Source organism: Aulonocara sp. 'chitande type north' Nkhata Bay, linkage group LG20, assembly GCF_057382095.1.
Source record: "Aulonocara sp. 'chitande type north' Nkhata Bay isolate Kocher_YH1m ecotype deep benthic linkage group LG20, A_spYH_male_GT1.1, whole genome shotgun sequence".
NCBI classification, from domain to species: Eukaryota; Metazoa; Chordata; class Actinopteri; order Cichliformes; family Cichlidae; genus Aulonocara; species Aulonocara sp. 'chitande type north' Nkhata Bay.
Genome location: NC_141363.1, coordinates 23880471 through 23894393, shown reverse-complemented (window position 1 = coordinate 23894393; position 13923 = coordinate 23880471). Strand labels below are relative to the sequence as shown.

The 13923-nt window shown below is 42.1% G+C and overlaps 1 protein-coding gene across 1 annotated transcript in view; it reads right to left on the bottom strand.

The window, feature by feature from the left end:
* Window positions 1-13923, bottom strand: part of itga5 (integrin, alpha 5 (fibronectin receptor, alpha polypeptide)) — a 32599-nt gene that overhangs the window by 9469 nt on the left and 9207 nt on the right. The window contains exons 3-19 of the mRNA XM_086278756.1: window positions 10195-10295; window positions 9509-9632; window positions 9286-9347; window positions 9143-9188; window positions 8903-9028; window positions 8772-8816; window positions 8490-8533; window positions 8219-8275; window positions 7551-7603; window positions 7258-7463; window positions 6205-6396; window positions 6067-6112; window positions 5684-5797; window positions 4297-4352; window positions 3743-3900; window positions 3415-3552; window positions 1037-1104 (exon numbers count right to left, since the gene is read on the bottom strand). Coding sequence (XP_086134882.1) covers window positions 1037-1104; window positions 3415-3552; window positions 3743-3900; window positions 4297-4352; window positions 5684-5797; window positions 6067-6112; window positions 6205-6396; window positions 7258-7463; window positions 7551-7603; window positions 8219-8275; window positions 8490-8533; window positions 8772-8816; window positions 8903-9028; window positions 9143-9188; window positions 9286-9347; window positions 9509-9632; window positions 10195-10295 — 1636 coding nt within the window. The remainder of the gene's footprint in view (window positions 1-1036; window positions 1105-3414; window positions 3553-3742; window positions 3901-4296; window positions 4353-5683; window positions 5798-6066; window positions 6113-6204; window positions 6397-7257; window positions 7464-7550; window positions 7604-8218; window positions 8276-8489; window positions 8534-8771; window positions 8817-8902; window positions 9029-9142; window positions 9189-9285; window positions 9348-9508; window positions 9633-10194; window positions 10296-13923) is intronic.

Genomic DNA, 13923 nt, shown 5'->3' with positions numbered 1-13923 from the left:
CTTCCTCCAAAGCTAGGCACAAAGAGAAATTCCACAAGAAGGGCTACAAGGGCACTTTTAATTAAAGTCTATTCTCATAAAAGCAAGAGACAGCAAAAGGGAGACGAGTTATAAAGCCGATCCTCTGCTGGCCAAAGATTCAGCTGGGGCCTGATTTTAACTGACATGGCACTTTTTAAAGCAAACAAAGCCTCAAAATTAGAAAACACCACAAAACCCTAAGACTTCCCTGAGGGACCCTTGGTCTAACAGGTTATGTGATTTGGCAGCGGAATAGAAAAAAAAACATCGTACAAATGTTGGATACATTTTTCTCTGAAATTCCACTAAATCATGACCATCTGATCACCCCCTCCAACAACTATTAGGCTGCCATAATTTACTGCAGAGCAGACGAAAATCAACAAAGTATAATTTTAATTGCACTAATCACACTTTCTGCGTCTGGGTTTCTATCGGATGGGGCGCAGCAGAATCCCAGCAGGTTGTTCCATATGTAATAGATAAGTTATACATTGGGAAAAATGGGGTCAGATGGTAGATAAATATAGGAATGTGAAATCAAAATGACAGAGCAGAGCAGGGAGTATCAGGGAGGCAGTTATTTTTGAGAAAACTGCTAACAGATTTCTCGAATCAAAGTGTAGCGGGGATGGCGATGAAGACAGGGTTGGGCCTCTTGCAAACAGATTCCTTTCATCTTTTCTGTCTTTCCCCCTTTAGCGTTTGTCACAGCACCTGTGGAGCTGAGCTATTTCCTGCTTTGTTTTGTTTTTAACGAATGGTGCCCCTACTGTACTTCAAAATTGTAGCTATTAACACTCACACTGTGGTTTGTTAAACTAAACAGAAAGTAGAGAACAACAATAACAGCTGTTTTTATGCTTTAGGGTCTCTTTTTGCATAGCGGAGGTGAAAATTTCAGTGTTTGTAATCCTGTTCAGGGTTCACTGTGTAATATCCATTGAACTTTATTCTATTTTCTAAAACCTATATGCTCTGGGATTTTTAGCAACAGCTAAGGAAAAAGACTCACCCGCTAACTGCCAGCTTCAAGTCAGGAACACAGATGTTGTCCTCTCCACAGTCCAACAGAATCTGTGCCTAGAAGATACAAATTGAAGATGATAAAAGTCTGAATATAGGGGTGCAGGCCAACATCACACAGTAGGTTGTGACACTTATTCTACACGTGAAGAGAATTAGGTACACAAGATAAATCACAAGATCTGTTTAAGGAAGAGAACAAGATGAGTGTAGCAAGATGCAACATGCAGTATGACTAATATATTCCACCACCTGTCTCTGGACCACCACCCAAGATGCACACACACCTGGACTGCAACCCCTCTTATTTACAAGACATCATCACTACACATCAGACAGCTAAAAACACAGAGACAATAACTGCCTCAGTGAGGTCATGACAGCAACAGACAGCCTGATGAGCCAGCTGTCCCGGCACGCACGTGCTTTCTGTTTGCAATGTAAAACTGGGGGAGATTATAAACAGGGTGCAGATCAGAGCCTGTACAAAAGAAGATACTCCTATGGAGCTGAGCACAAAGCAGCCAGCTCCCAACTTTAACCAGTGTCCCACATCACAGCGCTATGTGGTAAACCGCGCCTTCACCACACACTACACCACTGTGGAGCATGATCAAATGTAAAGGGAGAAGCCTACAGCCTAAAGGAACTTGCTGAGACATAAGATATCTCTGGTGACCTGACAGCAGGAGGGATGGTTCAGAGATTACAGTGGAGGGAAAGACAAGAAAGGAGCAGAAACACTGCCGGATAAGTGGATGACCGCTGAACGTGTGGCAGGGAAAGCCCTGTGGATTGCTAAATTGCATCTCGCCGCGACTATGACAGTGTGATGATGTTCATGATGATAAAGACAATAAATAGAAATAGAGAAGAAGATTAAAGAGAGCCAAGAACCCCCCTTGTCATTACACCATCTAGGAGCTCTAATTATGCACACCATGGTAACCACCATGCTAACTTGGCCGCATGTGCACCCCAGCTCATATGTCTGTTTGGGGCAGGAAAACAACATTCGTACCACCATTACTGTACTTAAACAACATCAACACTGACATCAGCATGTGACATAATGAGTCCAAGTATCATTTGGCAAAAACAAAACACAACCTTGGCAATATGACTGGAGCACATTCATCAAAATCATATTCAATTGGTCAGACGACTTTGTTTTAAGAACAAGGAGGGCATTGATTCACAATTTCAGCCGGTTCCAAGTTCTCCAAAGGTGGCTGCAACTTGAATCTTTACTGGCATGCATACAAATGCATGCTATGTGCAAGACGAGCGATGCGATAGCAATTAATAGATCCATCATAATGCCACAAATCTTCACAGATACATGTGGAAAATGTTAGGGTGAGAGAGTGAGACTGCACTCCAGCTTTGAGAGAGTACAAACTTGGCAGAGTCTATGAACTGTTATATCGCCTTCCACACATTCTCAAAGCATGTGTGGAAATCAAGAGGGCATCATGTATCTATTCTAGGCCAAGGCTGTGGTATAATAGTCACCATACTCTGTTTGTATACCGTTATATTCATACAGAGTAAAGCAAAATTAATTAAATTTGTTGGCAGTCTGACACCACTCCTACTCTGCTTTTATACATTCAAAGAACGGATTCAGGTTTATGGCTAATTCTTTCTCTCAGGCTTGTCTCAAGGTCTTGGTACAGCAGTAGACCACATCTGTTGGAGGCCCAAAAGCTTTGATATTTAGGAAAGAAAAACAGCAGTGACAAGGTCCAAAAGGAAAAAAGAGAAACACACAAGGGTAGAGAACGAAAAAGAAAGAGATGGAGATCAAACTAGACTGATTGCTATTCCCCTAATGCTCCAATCTGGTGGCTGTTGCTGAATTAAACATATGGTGCGTGCTGTGCCACAGCTGAAAAGATGCCTTCATGTAGAAATGCTGAGACACTTCAACCAGAGGGGCCAACATTCTGTCCGTGCCCCTCCCTGAAATATTGACCATCCTTCTGTGCCTGCAGCTCTGAAAACACTCACCTCAGTAGCTAAGCAGGCCAAGAGCTACTCCTGCTGGGACAAGGAAACACGCCACTGTACATGTGTCTCACATTTTCATTTTGAAAACAACTTTCCAGACACCCTGGATCTCTTCCCAGCCGACAAAGAAAAGATTCACACTTTCATCATGAACGGAAGAGTCAGTAAGGAGTTGGCCAGTGATTACTGAATGATGGCGGAAAGTGCAATCGAGAGATCAGAGAGAATGAGTTGAAGGAATCTCAGTCGCACATGCAGATTATTAGTGAACTTACTATATAATAATTTAAACAGCTCTGTAGATACCCGGGTTAATTAACCTAGCTGATAGAAGTGTAGTTCACGTCAAATTACCTTTTGCTCAATTACGTGTGTGGTCTGATAGTTGAGGATGGGCCGCAGGCCGTGGGAGTCAGCTGCAGCTTTTGGGTCCAAGCTGAAGTTCAAGGCCACATAAATAGAGGAGAGTTTATCTCTGAACTCCTTCTCATCCTACAGTGAGAAAAACACATTTTGTGTCATACCACCGTGCAATTTGGCTGTTCAAAAGTGACACAGAAACACAACTATAAAATGACTACAGCTATTAGTTACACTTCACTTATATGCAGTTTTTCAATAATGATTCTAAGCATTGCACAGGCTTAAATGTCATTTTTTGTTAGAGAAAGAGAGGACTTACTCTTAGGTAGATTCTTTTATGCTGGCACTCTCGCTCTCCGTGGTTCAGCCTCACAGTCATCGGGAGCAAAGGCTGCTGGGAATCCAAGAACAGAGCCCTCTTCACTGCACCTTTCTGCTTGTGCTTATGACTATCAAGCTGCACCTCCACCTGGAAATCTGGAACGCATAACACACACAAATGACCATTCATGGTGTGATGAATGTTCTAGAGTCACAAAGTGACAGGTCTGAAAAGGACCTCCGTAAATACTCTGAAATACACACAACATAGTCAATGGCACATAGAGCTGTTGTGTACTGAGGGGGACTAATAAGAGATGATAACTAAGAGGTAACGAGGAAAAATGTTGAGGACAGAAGAGGTTAGATCACTCAAGGTGGATCACAAAGGACATTTGGCATGCTGCACTCCCTTTTTGTCATAACAAAGTCTGAAAATCTGCATTAGCTGCCAAAACACTTTAACCTACAGACTGTTATGGATTTAAAACATTACCACTGGTGGCTATTTGACAGTTTGTAATAAAATGCAGATGTGGAAAATTGGCTCACCTAAGTTCTTTGGAAGGTGTTTCCCATCAGCAGATATGCAGAAACTCAGGTTGACACTGTTTTGGGAAGAAAGGACAAGGACATGATGAGAGAAGCATATCCATTAATGGCAGAGACTCTGTGTAAATACTGTACACATAAGACACCTCAGATGCCCTCCCTTGTTCTCTCGCCTTTTCTCATGGGTGACTTTTTTTGTGTGTGTCAGCTCATTACATGGTTCACATTACAAGGCGTGGAGCACACTGAGCTTTCAGTGAATATTATGACAAAAACCACACATGTTTGGAGATAGGCTGGCATAAAACTACTTTTGCCGGCCAGGCTGATAAATCAGTGTGTCTCCGCTTTCCACCCGCAGCCCTCCCCACGCACAAAGAAATAGCAGAGTTAAGAAGGGTGAAATTGAGCAACGACTCAGGTTTCAGTGCTGACCAGTGAGTGGCTGTCTATATAAGCCTGTAGCTCTCTCCCATGACATCAGCCACACAACATGCCGCCGCTGTCCAAGTCTGCAACCCCAAAACCCCCAACCCCTATCACTAGTAACCCCTTGAAAGAGTCACAGAAAAAAAAATAATGCAAAAGAGAAAAGAAAGATGGATGGGCTTTACCGAAAAAAAGCAAAGTAACAGGAAGAGAGGTGAAAAATGAGAGCAAAAGACAGAGAAAGTGCAAAGCCTCCTTTTGAAGAGTAGCAGTAACTTCATATGAATGCTCCTGTGTCTGCCCTTTTCGGCACAACTGTGTGCGCACGCTCACGGGAGTCTACGTGTCCTGATGTTTCCCAGCTGTGTTCCACCACCAAACAATATCTCATTCAAAGCAACTGCAAAAACCTTCCAGCCCCTCCCCTCCCATTATTTCCTCTGCTCTCCTCCCCCCGATCACCAAAATCTCCCCATCACCAGGCAACGTAGCACAATCAAGACATATGTGTATACAACAGTTTCCTTTATGGATCAGCATGTAGAGAAGGGGGGGAAGCTGAAACAGGAGCACAGTGTCAACCGTGTCGAGCAGCAAGCTACCGTGGTCTCCTTCCTCTAGGGTTTTTCTTTTTTTTTGGAGCTGGATACTTTGCACAGTTAGATCAGGCTGAAAACTGCAAACAATGCTTCTATTCAACTTTTTTTCTCTCTCCACTCCACAAAATAAAGTGTGTTATATGAAGACACTCTGAAAATAGGTCAGATAAGAGCAGTCCTCAGAATACCATCACTGTGTAAAGGATATTCTTTATCAAAACTTCCTATTATGATAGAAATGTTTATGCATGGGGGAAATGGGGAAGCCCATGTCTCTGCAGTTGGGTCAAATAAATACCAAAAGTGAAGAGCTGCAGGAAACAGAGTGTTCTGTAATTCTGGACCGTCTGAATACTCACCAGGAAACGGGAATGCTGGAGTTTCCATTGGTGAGAATGCAGTTCTTCTCCTCAGGATTAATCATGGTGGGGGAAACTGTCAGCGAGGCACTGGTGTTGACTATCGGCCGGGATCTGTAGGCAACAACAAGAATGCTGATTGAAGACACAGTCATCAGATATTACAGTTTCCACTTTAAGTGCTTCATAGATTAGCTTCAGATTTTGGAAACTCTATTTCTATGTCTTTCCTTTTGTTTTGTTCTTACACTATATCTGTAGAGTGACCAAACATTTATCTTGGCACACCAGGCAGACGAACACAGCCATGCTTTTTCCCCCAGACTTAATTTTGGAATTTGACTTTTCGATCAAGCAAAAACATACATAAAAATAAAACATACCTATATAGAATAGCCTTATTAATACCAAAAGCTCCAACAATGAGATCTGAGGAAATTAAGAAAGATAAATTAAACACACACAAAAAATAAATAAATAAACCGTTAATGATGCTCATTACAAATTTCATCCTCACTTACCTGGGTATCCATTCATGTCCAGGTCCTTAGCACCTCTGAGAGCAAATCCAAAGCTAGCAGGAATAGTCCCTGCAGCCCACTGCCCCCTAATCACCTGAGATGGCTTTTGTCTGAGTCCTTCTGAGTATCCATTGTAAATATAAACCAGTCCCTGCTGATCTTCTCCTCCAAATGGACAGCTGATAGCCACATCTTGCAGGGGGGGAAATTAACTTATATTACCGTTGAGATTTAGAGAAAGAAACTAAAATCCCAGAGCACTTTATTTACAGTTTCAGCTGTTTTTCACTACAAAATTAATATGCATGATTTACTTAAATAGCCTACAGTATGTAGGTTTCCTTGCTCTACAAAGTGTTGCTAATGTTTTGAAATTGCACAAAGAAGCAAAACTTTTTTTCTTTGACATAAGGACACAGGGGTATTTAGAAGTCAACCTATGTGATGATGCTCTGTGTGATCTACATAATCCCCAGTTATGTAGGAATGAAACTTCCGGTCCATTTCTGTGATTAAAGCTAAAACTGAATCCTAGCTGATAAGCTCTCATGTTCATCCTCTTATACCAAGATCACTTAACATACTCATCATTGTATATACTATATCATTTATTGACTATATGCCTTACATTGTGACATAAGCAGCAACACTTAAAGTTCATAACCAATAACTGTTTTATCTTTTAAGCTAAACACTTAGTTACCATCCATAACAGTCTTTAGGTTTAGCATTATTAGTCTTCTAGTTTGGTTCATTCATAAAGTGAAATGTATTGTAGGCTATAAATATTGTTGAAGTCACCAAAGCTATTCGGCTTCATTCTTTAGAGACCATAAGTGGTTCAAGCAAGCACATTTCTACAGAGCGTCATTGTGTTATAGCGTAATCTTCGATATTATAACAAAGCATACAAGCATTCTCAAAGTGTAATGAGAAAAAAGTAGCATCATAATAGATTGTTACTAAATTTCTTTCTTTTAAATTGTCGCCTTATATATCATTTCCCCACATTACCAATTTCTGTCCTACCATATTATAATTCCCTATTCTTACCATTGAAACCATCCAAGTTCAGATCTCCCAAGGGTGCAATGGTGCTGCCAAATCTCCCAAACACCTGAGTGCCTGTTAGAGGTAGGCGGGACTCTAGTTTCAAGGGGCTACGCTGGAGATAAACGTAGACTTGGCCCATCTCTTCCAGGCGTCCATGAGAGCTTCGGACCATGAGCATGGGAGCTCCCACCAGCAGGTCAACCATCCTGCAGACAAAACAGGAACATCACAAAAAAGAAAAAAAAAGATGCACTGAAAAATAAAATAAAGAAAGACAGACAGCTACTACTCACCCATCACTGTTAATGTCAGTTGTGGCCACTGCATACCCAAAATATGAGCCCATCTATTAAAAAAAAAAGAAAAAAGAAAAGGTGTTTCCATGACTTTAAACATCACATCAACAGAAGACATGATTACAATTTAAGCAGTCCAAAATCCCAAACCCTCACACTGTTAAACTAAACTTCAGGCGTGTTTTCTCTGTTACTAGAACAAAAAAAAATCATAAAGACTCAAGAAATCACAAAGGCTTGATGGGTTTTACAGGTTGGGTCCAGTGAAGGCCTGTCGGTTCCATTTCTCGTTCAGTTTCTGTCACGATTTTCAGTCTACAAAGCACTGCAAAAGCAGTCTCGCCGTAGTGTATGCAAATTCGCTTGTGATTATATTTGTTCAGCTGAGTCAATCACCAGTGTTGAAATAAGTTGATTGCTTTTCTATTCCTAGAACCATTTGCACAAATTGCGACTGCACTTTCCCCCCCAAGAACTGAGATTTGCAGTATTGTGTTTGCTAGATTTTTGTCTCTATTGTGGTTTGCAGTAGAGGAAATTATTTATGCTTACTATGAATCAGCAAATTAAGAGCTCTCATGGGGAGCTGAGCAATAAAAACACAGAGGAAGTGGAGCATTACAGAACTTTCTGTAGTTGGCTCAGGTGGGAGTTTTTGGACTCACCTGCTCTCCAGTGTACTCAGTCATGTTTGTCAGATCTGTACCGTTCAGAATAGACACCTGCAACACAGCAAGCACATATGGGGAACTTTTATAGGGTCTAATATAAGCACGATCCATGGAAAGGAATTCACTGCAAAAATAATCCCCACTGTGACAATATCGCTAAAGTTGTTTTCTTTCTTGTATCATTCCCAAGTATAAATCCCAGGCTTCCCATTCTAAAAGCGCTTAAATGAAAGCCAAAATGAGAGTGATGATTAAGCGATCTTACCGAACCATAAAGCATGTGTCCTTTTGGAACCCCAGCAACAAAATCTGTGAGACAAAGCAAAGATTTAAAGTGGGAAAAATACGGTTAAAGCCCAGTCAGAGGATAACAGAATTTACTAAAGACATTTCCAGCTCAATAATTATGTAAAATATTGTAAATGATTTATGTTTATCTTACTACAACTATAACATTCATGTTGCTCTGTAAATGTCTTTAAGTGTTTCACTATTTGTCAACCTCACCTAATGCTGACAGTGTCTGCTACCTGATTTGTTGACTTACCTTCTACCCCATCACCACTAAATTCCCCAGCTGCAACAGAGTAGCCTGTAGGAAACAGAAAAATTAGCTTTCGTGGCAGGTACATGACGACATGTGATTTAGCAAAATTTATAAAGTTTTAATTAGCTTACCTTGATAGCTGTCATCTTTCAAAGAATGGGCCTGTTTGGTCTGGATCTGGCCACTCACCGCCTGAATAAAATAGCCTGGATAGTATGCTCTGATAATGTCCTCCTTAGCTGCAGAGATCACTTGACCTAAAATACGATAAGATAATGATAAGAAAGAAACTTGGAAGGACATACTGAGATTTCTGTGTGTGCGTGTGTGTTTTTTGTTTTTGACTTTTGATTGATGCAGGTCCTACATACCTTGCCAGAAATAACTGCCTGGTCCTCCCAGCACCACTTTGCCATCCTAAAAGAAAAATAACACCTGTGAATTACCTCAGTGGGAAAAAATACAACTATTCAAGAAACCCGTGTTGGTTCACTGACAGAAAATGTACATTTACCTTTGTAAATTCGGCACTGAATCCTCCCTGGCAGTAACCTTGTCCTGATGGACCACTGATTTCTGAAGGACAAAAGGAGCGGTGTATCATGAAGGACTTACTGTCAGAATAAGTGAAGCATCAACAAATGATATCCAGAAACCATCCAGGAAACAACCATTGGTGTTATCCTGATATATTAAAGCATCCATGCCGATAAGATTTGAAGAGAGGTGATGATTACCTGTACGACAAGGAGCATACTCCACAAAGTTGGTGAAGTTTTCGACAGAGAGGTAGCAGCTTCCTGTAGCATCAGAATGGGGAATATCCTCCTTAGTTCTCCATGAGTAAAGTGGGGCACAAGCCTGCAGTTCACAGGAGTGGGAATGACAAGTAAGAAAAGTGGAGGATTAACAGTGTGTTGATGAACAGGGTGAGCCATTAGGTGGGAGATGTTTTTCCAGTTGTGAACCCCCCCCCCCCCCCCCCCCCCCCCCCCGTTGAACTCAGAATGGGTCTCAAGCTGAGGTCAGTGGAGTGTCTTGTGTGGGGGTAACCATGTAACTCAACCCAGGTCACAAGCCGTACAATCAGACCAAACAACAGGCAGCTAAACTTTGATGTCACATGGTGTATGTGTGTGGCTGTGAGTACAGTGAGTTGAGACTAGGGGTGAAAAGTGGACCTGAATGACAACAACTTAATGGGCAATAATCTAGCCACTTCTCCTAACTTCTAACTAACACAGGATATGTGCAATCACCCAGCCAAGAGAGTGAGTCATCACTCAAGTAAAAAGTTTCTCACAGTCGTATATCAGGCTAGTCTGAAATTCCTGATCTTAACAGCAGAAAGCAACAGCTGAGGTTTTCATCCCTTAAGGAAGATTCTATCATTTTAAATGCATCTCTTTGAAGGCTACCTTACCAGAATTGTGTCACCATGAGACCGGACAGTGGCACCAAACCATTGGTGGGATTTGAAATCAGCTTGGTAATTTGTGTCATTGAGCAAGACATTGCGATCCCCTGGGGAAATAAAGGAAGAGAGAGAGAAAAGAATTTGAGTTATAGCAGCATGATAACACATGCATTCCTTCAGCTGGACCTCAAGCATCATAACGCTGCCTGCCCCTCCCTTCCAGATTCTTGGAAACATCTGTAAAAACTGGCAGACAACATGCATTATGTTACACTTTCTTCATACAGAGATGGTTAGACTTGAAAAGAATGTTATTTCCTACTAGGCCACTGTTCTACAGATAGTAGTTGTGTTAGTTTTTGCCAGGTTTGGACTGGACTGGTGTGGCTTAACCCTGCTGACCCTTTGCCCTGTTTGACCACCTGGACAGTATCACTGATCTCCCACTTTAGTGCTCTGACAGCAGCAGGTGATGCGACAGATGGTCTGGGGAGTCCAGTTTAAACACAACTTTATTGGAAAACAGATGCTACATCTGTGCTGCAATAAAGAACGAAATCTGAACTAATTGATTATGCAAGGAAGACACATACCGCTCATATGAGTGTAGGAGCTGACATCTGTAAGGGGAAGTGCGTATAAGATCAGCCATTCCACGAGTCCTTCACTCATAATCCCCATTCACTCAGACTTCTGCAACCACAGGTGTCTTTCTAAAGAACAGAGCTAGTGTCTGTCAGACAGAACTGGGAGATACCGGGAAAGATCAAGACCCATGTGGATGTGAGGAAGGAATTGTGTATTATATTCACTCTGTCCATGCCTGTCTTCCTCTAGTCTTTCTTTCAAGCCAACTAGGCAGCCTGGAGCTGAGGATGAAGGCCTGCACCATGTCTTTGTGGAAACAGCAAAGGGGCTGGGGTCCAAGGAAAACACACTCTGGCCTCACTTCCTCACAGCAGCTTCTCACTCATCTCTATTTAGGCACCCACTTCACTCTCCCCTTCTCTGTTGTCAGTTTCAACATTATCACTATTTTCCTATTCATTTTTCTTTCACTATCTCACCACAAGGCTCCTCAACTGCACAGCCCCTTCTCCCATCTGTTTCCAGGGAGTGATGCCTCCCATCACCCAAGCAGTAAGCAGAGAGAATATAGTTTTATAATAACCCAAATATATTTCTGTTTAATCTCCATCTCTGGGGCTTTCGTGCTAACAGTATTCATCATGGGCGAGCAGCAGGCTGCTATGATTCAAGTGTTCAAAAGAGTGATAAGAAGTGCTTTTGCTGCATGGGCAAAACCCCAACCAGTACTTCAAACAGCTCCTTGTTGCTTTAACTAATCTGCCTTAGCTGCATGGTATGTTTTTTTTTTTTAACATTTTCATAACAGAAGGGTTTGTTTGGTCAAGGCAAATGCTAATCGGCCAGGTGAAGTTTAAGACTGACCAACATCTGTGTTGGTTTGCGTTAACTTCCCAAGATAACCAAGAGTAGCATTCAAAAAGGTGGTCTTGTAATTCATACTGTCTAACTATGCTCAGGTTATCTTGCAGGGTGACAGAAAGGAAGCACCTCATAGTAAGGACCCAAACAAGGTTAGCAAAGTCTTTATGTGGTAGCCATGGCTCTGTGTCACTATAATGAATGATGAAAAGCTCTTTTTGTTGTCTGTGAGGCGACGGAAGGCAGCCAGCTGTAATCATGTGGAATTCCTTTAAGATGAAAATAGAGGAGATTCACAGGGGAGATAAAGGGAAATCCAGAGAAGGACCCACAACAAGATGTGATCCGACCAAAGTCCCCCTGGGAGGCTTGATAGCACGGTGTGCTGATGTGATGTGGTGCCAGTCTCTCCAGGGAGCAGAGGGGCAGTGAAGGTCTGGAGTGCATACAGACTCACTGTCTACTTTGAACTGTGGGTGAGTGGAGAGCCATTAGTGTGGTCAGACCCTCTCGTTTTAAGTGTGTATGTGTTTTGCTGTGTGTCAGTGAGGTAGAAGACAAATGGCCAAATTCACTCATCACATCAGCTGCCCCTGTGGGAGTACTGACAGCAGGAGACGAGAGGGGGACAGAAGAGAGCTGGTCTCTGGTTTCTTGGCCTTTCCTCTTTTCTCTCGTTCCCTGCCTCCCATCCTGTATGTGTCCTCTCAAATAGACAGGCTCTTATCTCAGTGGCAGAGGATGTGGATAGGAGGGAGTCTCTGGCCACTTTGACCCAATTAGTTAGGCTAATTAAGAGGTTCTGTGGCCTCTGGGTCAGAGCTCAAAAACACCAAGAAACAGGCGACCTCTGACACCACTTTGTTTCAAGAATATACAAGACACTCTAGAGCCATTTTCTTTATTATTCATACTGAATAAATTGGGGGAAAAGAAAAAAAAATCACTAAATGTCTTTTTTTATTGCACTAGTCTTTACTATCATGATTGGCAAAGAAAATACAGGCAAAGCTGCAGTAAATGAATTGCAGCAGTAAATGTCATTCATGTAACAGCTGCTTGTCATAGCCATATTTGCATGCAGATGTTCATGGACTAAGCGTTCCTCCACAGCACTGCAGTTTTACTCTGATCCAGATGTGAGAGCTGGCACTGGCACTCTAATCTGCTCTTTCAAAGCATTTTCAAAATATGAAGGACTCTGGCAGCCCAGGAGACTAACCTTGACCGTGAGGGCTCATTGAATGTGCATGATATCACTCCGCGTGGCCTTTAGTCAGCATCCATGGCTGCACGACACACTTTATGTTGCAAGAAAAGCAGTGCTAAAATAGTGGAGCAAAGGGTACCAAGCAGTGGCGTCCAATAGGGGGGAAAGGGGCTTGTGAAACATGCAGTGGAATATTTCTCCACTTTGTCAATTAGGGAGAATAAATTTAAGTTGGATTTCCCAGGAAAGAAGCCAGAAGTGATGGGATCCTCCTACATGTATGAGTCATACTGTTTGTGTGTTTGTATAGGAGTATGTCTTTGCTACATCATTTATAATTTGACCTGCTCATTCTTCACTTCGCCGTGGATCCATTGTGCAAAACAGGGCTTGTGGGCACTCTGTCAACATACTGAAACATGAATCCACTCTTAAGACAACCTCACACGCTTCCTCGTGTTCTTCTAAACCACTTTACTTGATTTTGACTCAACTGGAGCCTCTTTGTTAAGACTAGTAGTGTCTACCTCACCTGTCATACAAACAGGATATTTCTTTGTCCGACCTATTTGTTTATTGGTTGCTTATCTCCGTATACCTCCCGAGGCCAGGCAACACGAACATGATCTGGAGGAAGGAAGTAGTACCCTTCAAGAACTCTTTGACACCTCATTATCTTTTTATCCCTGAAGAGAAGACAAACAGGAAAAAAGGAACACCCAAAGTCCAGGAACTAATGTAGCCAACAACCACTCAATGGAGTAAAACAATGATTCCTTTTCCAGAAAGAAAATGCTCTGATTGCCTCCAAAAAATGGGCAGAGAAACAACAATACTGAATAGTTTAAGAGCAAACAATATGTCCCAACAAACAGGTTAAAGGAAAAAGAGAGTGTAGTTGCATTGCACAGATAACAGGCAGGATTGTGCAAATAACCTTCTATGAAGTAAAAAGCTCCTTTTTTTCTTTCATTTCTAACTCTGCATTATGTCAGTGAGAAACAGCTCCAGCTTTGAGCCTGAAAACACAGCACATCTTCTGATCAAACCTCATGGTTGAACAGAAGAAATTTGAC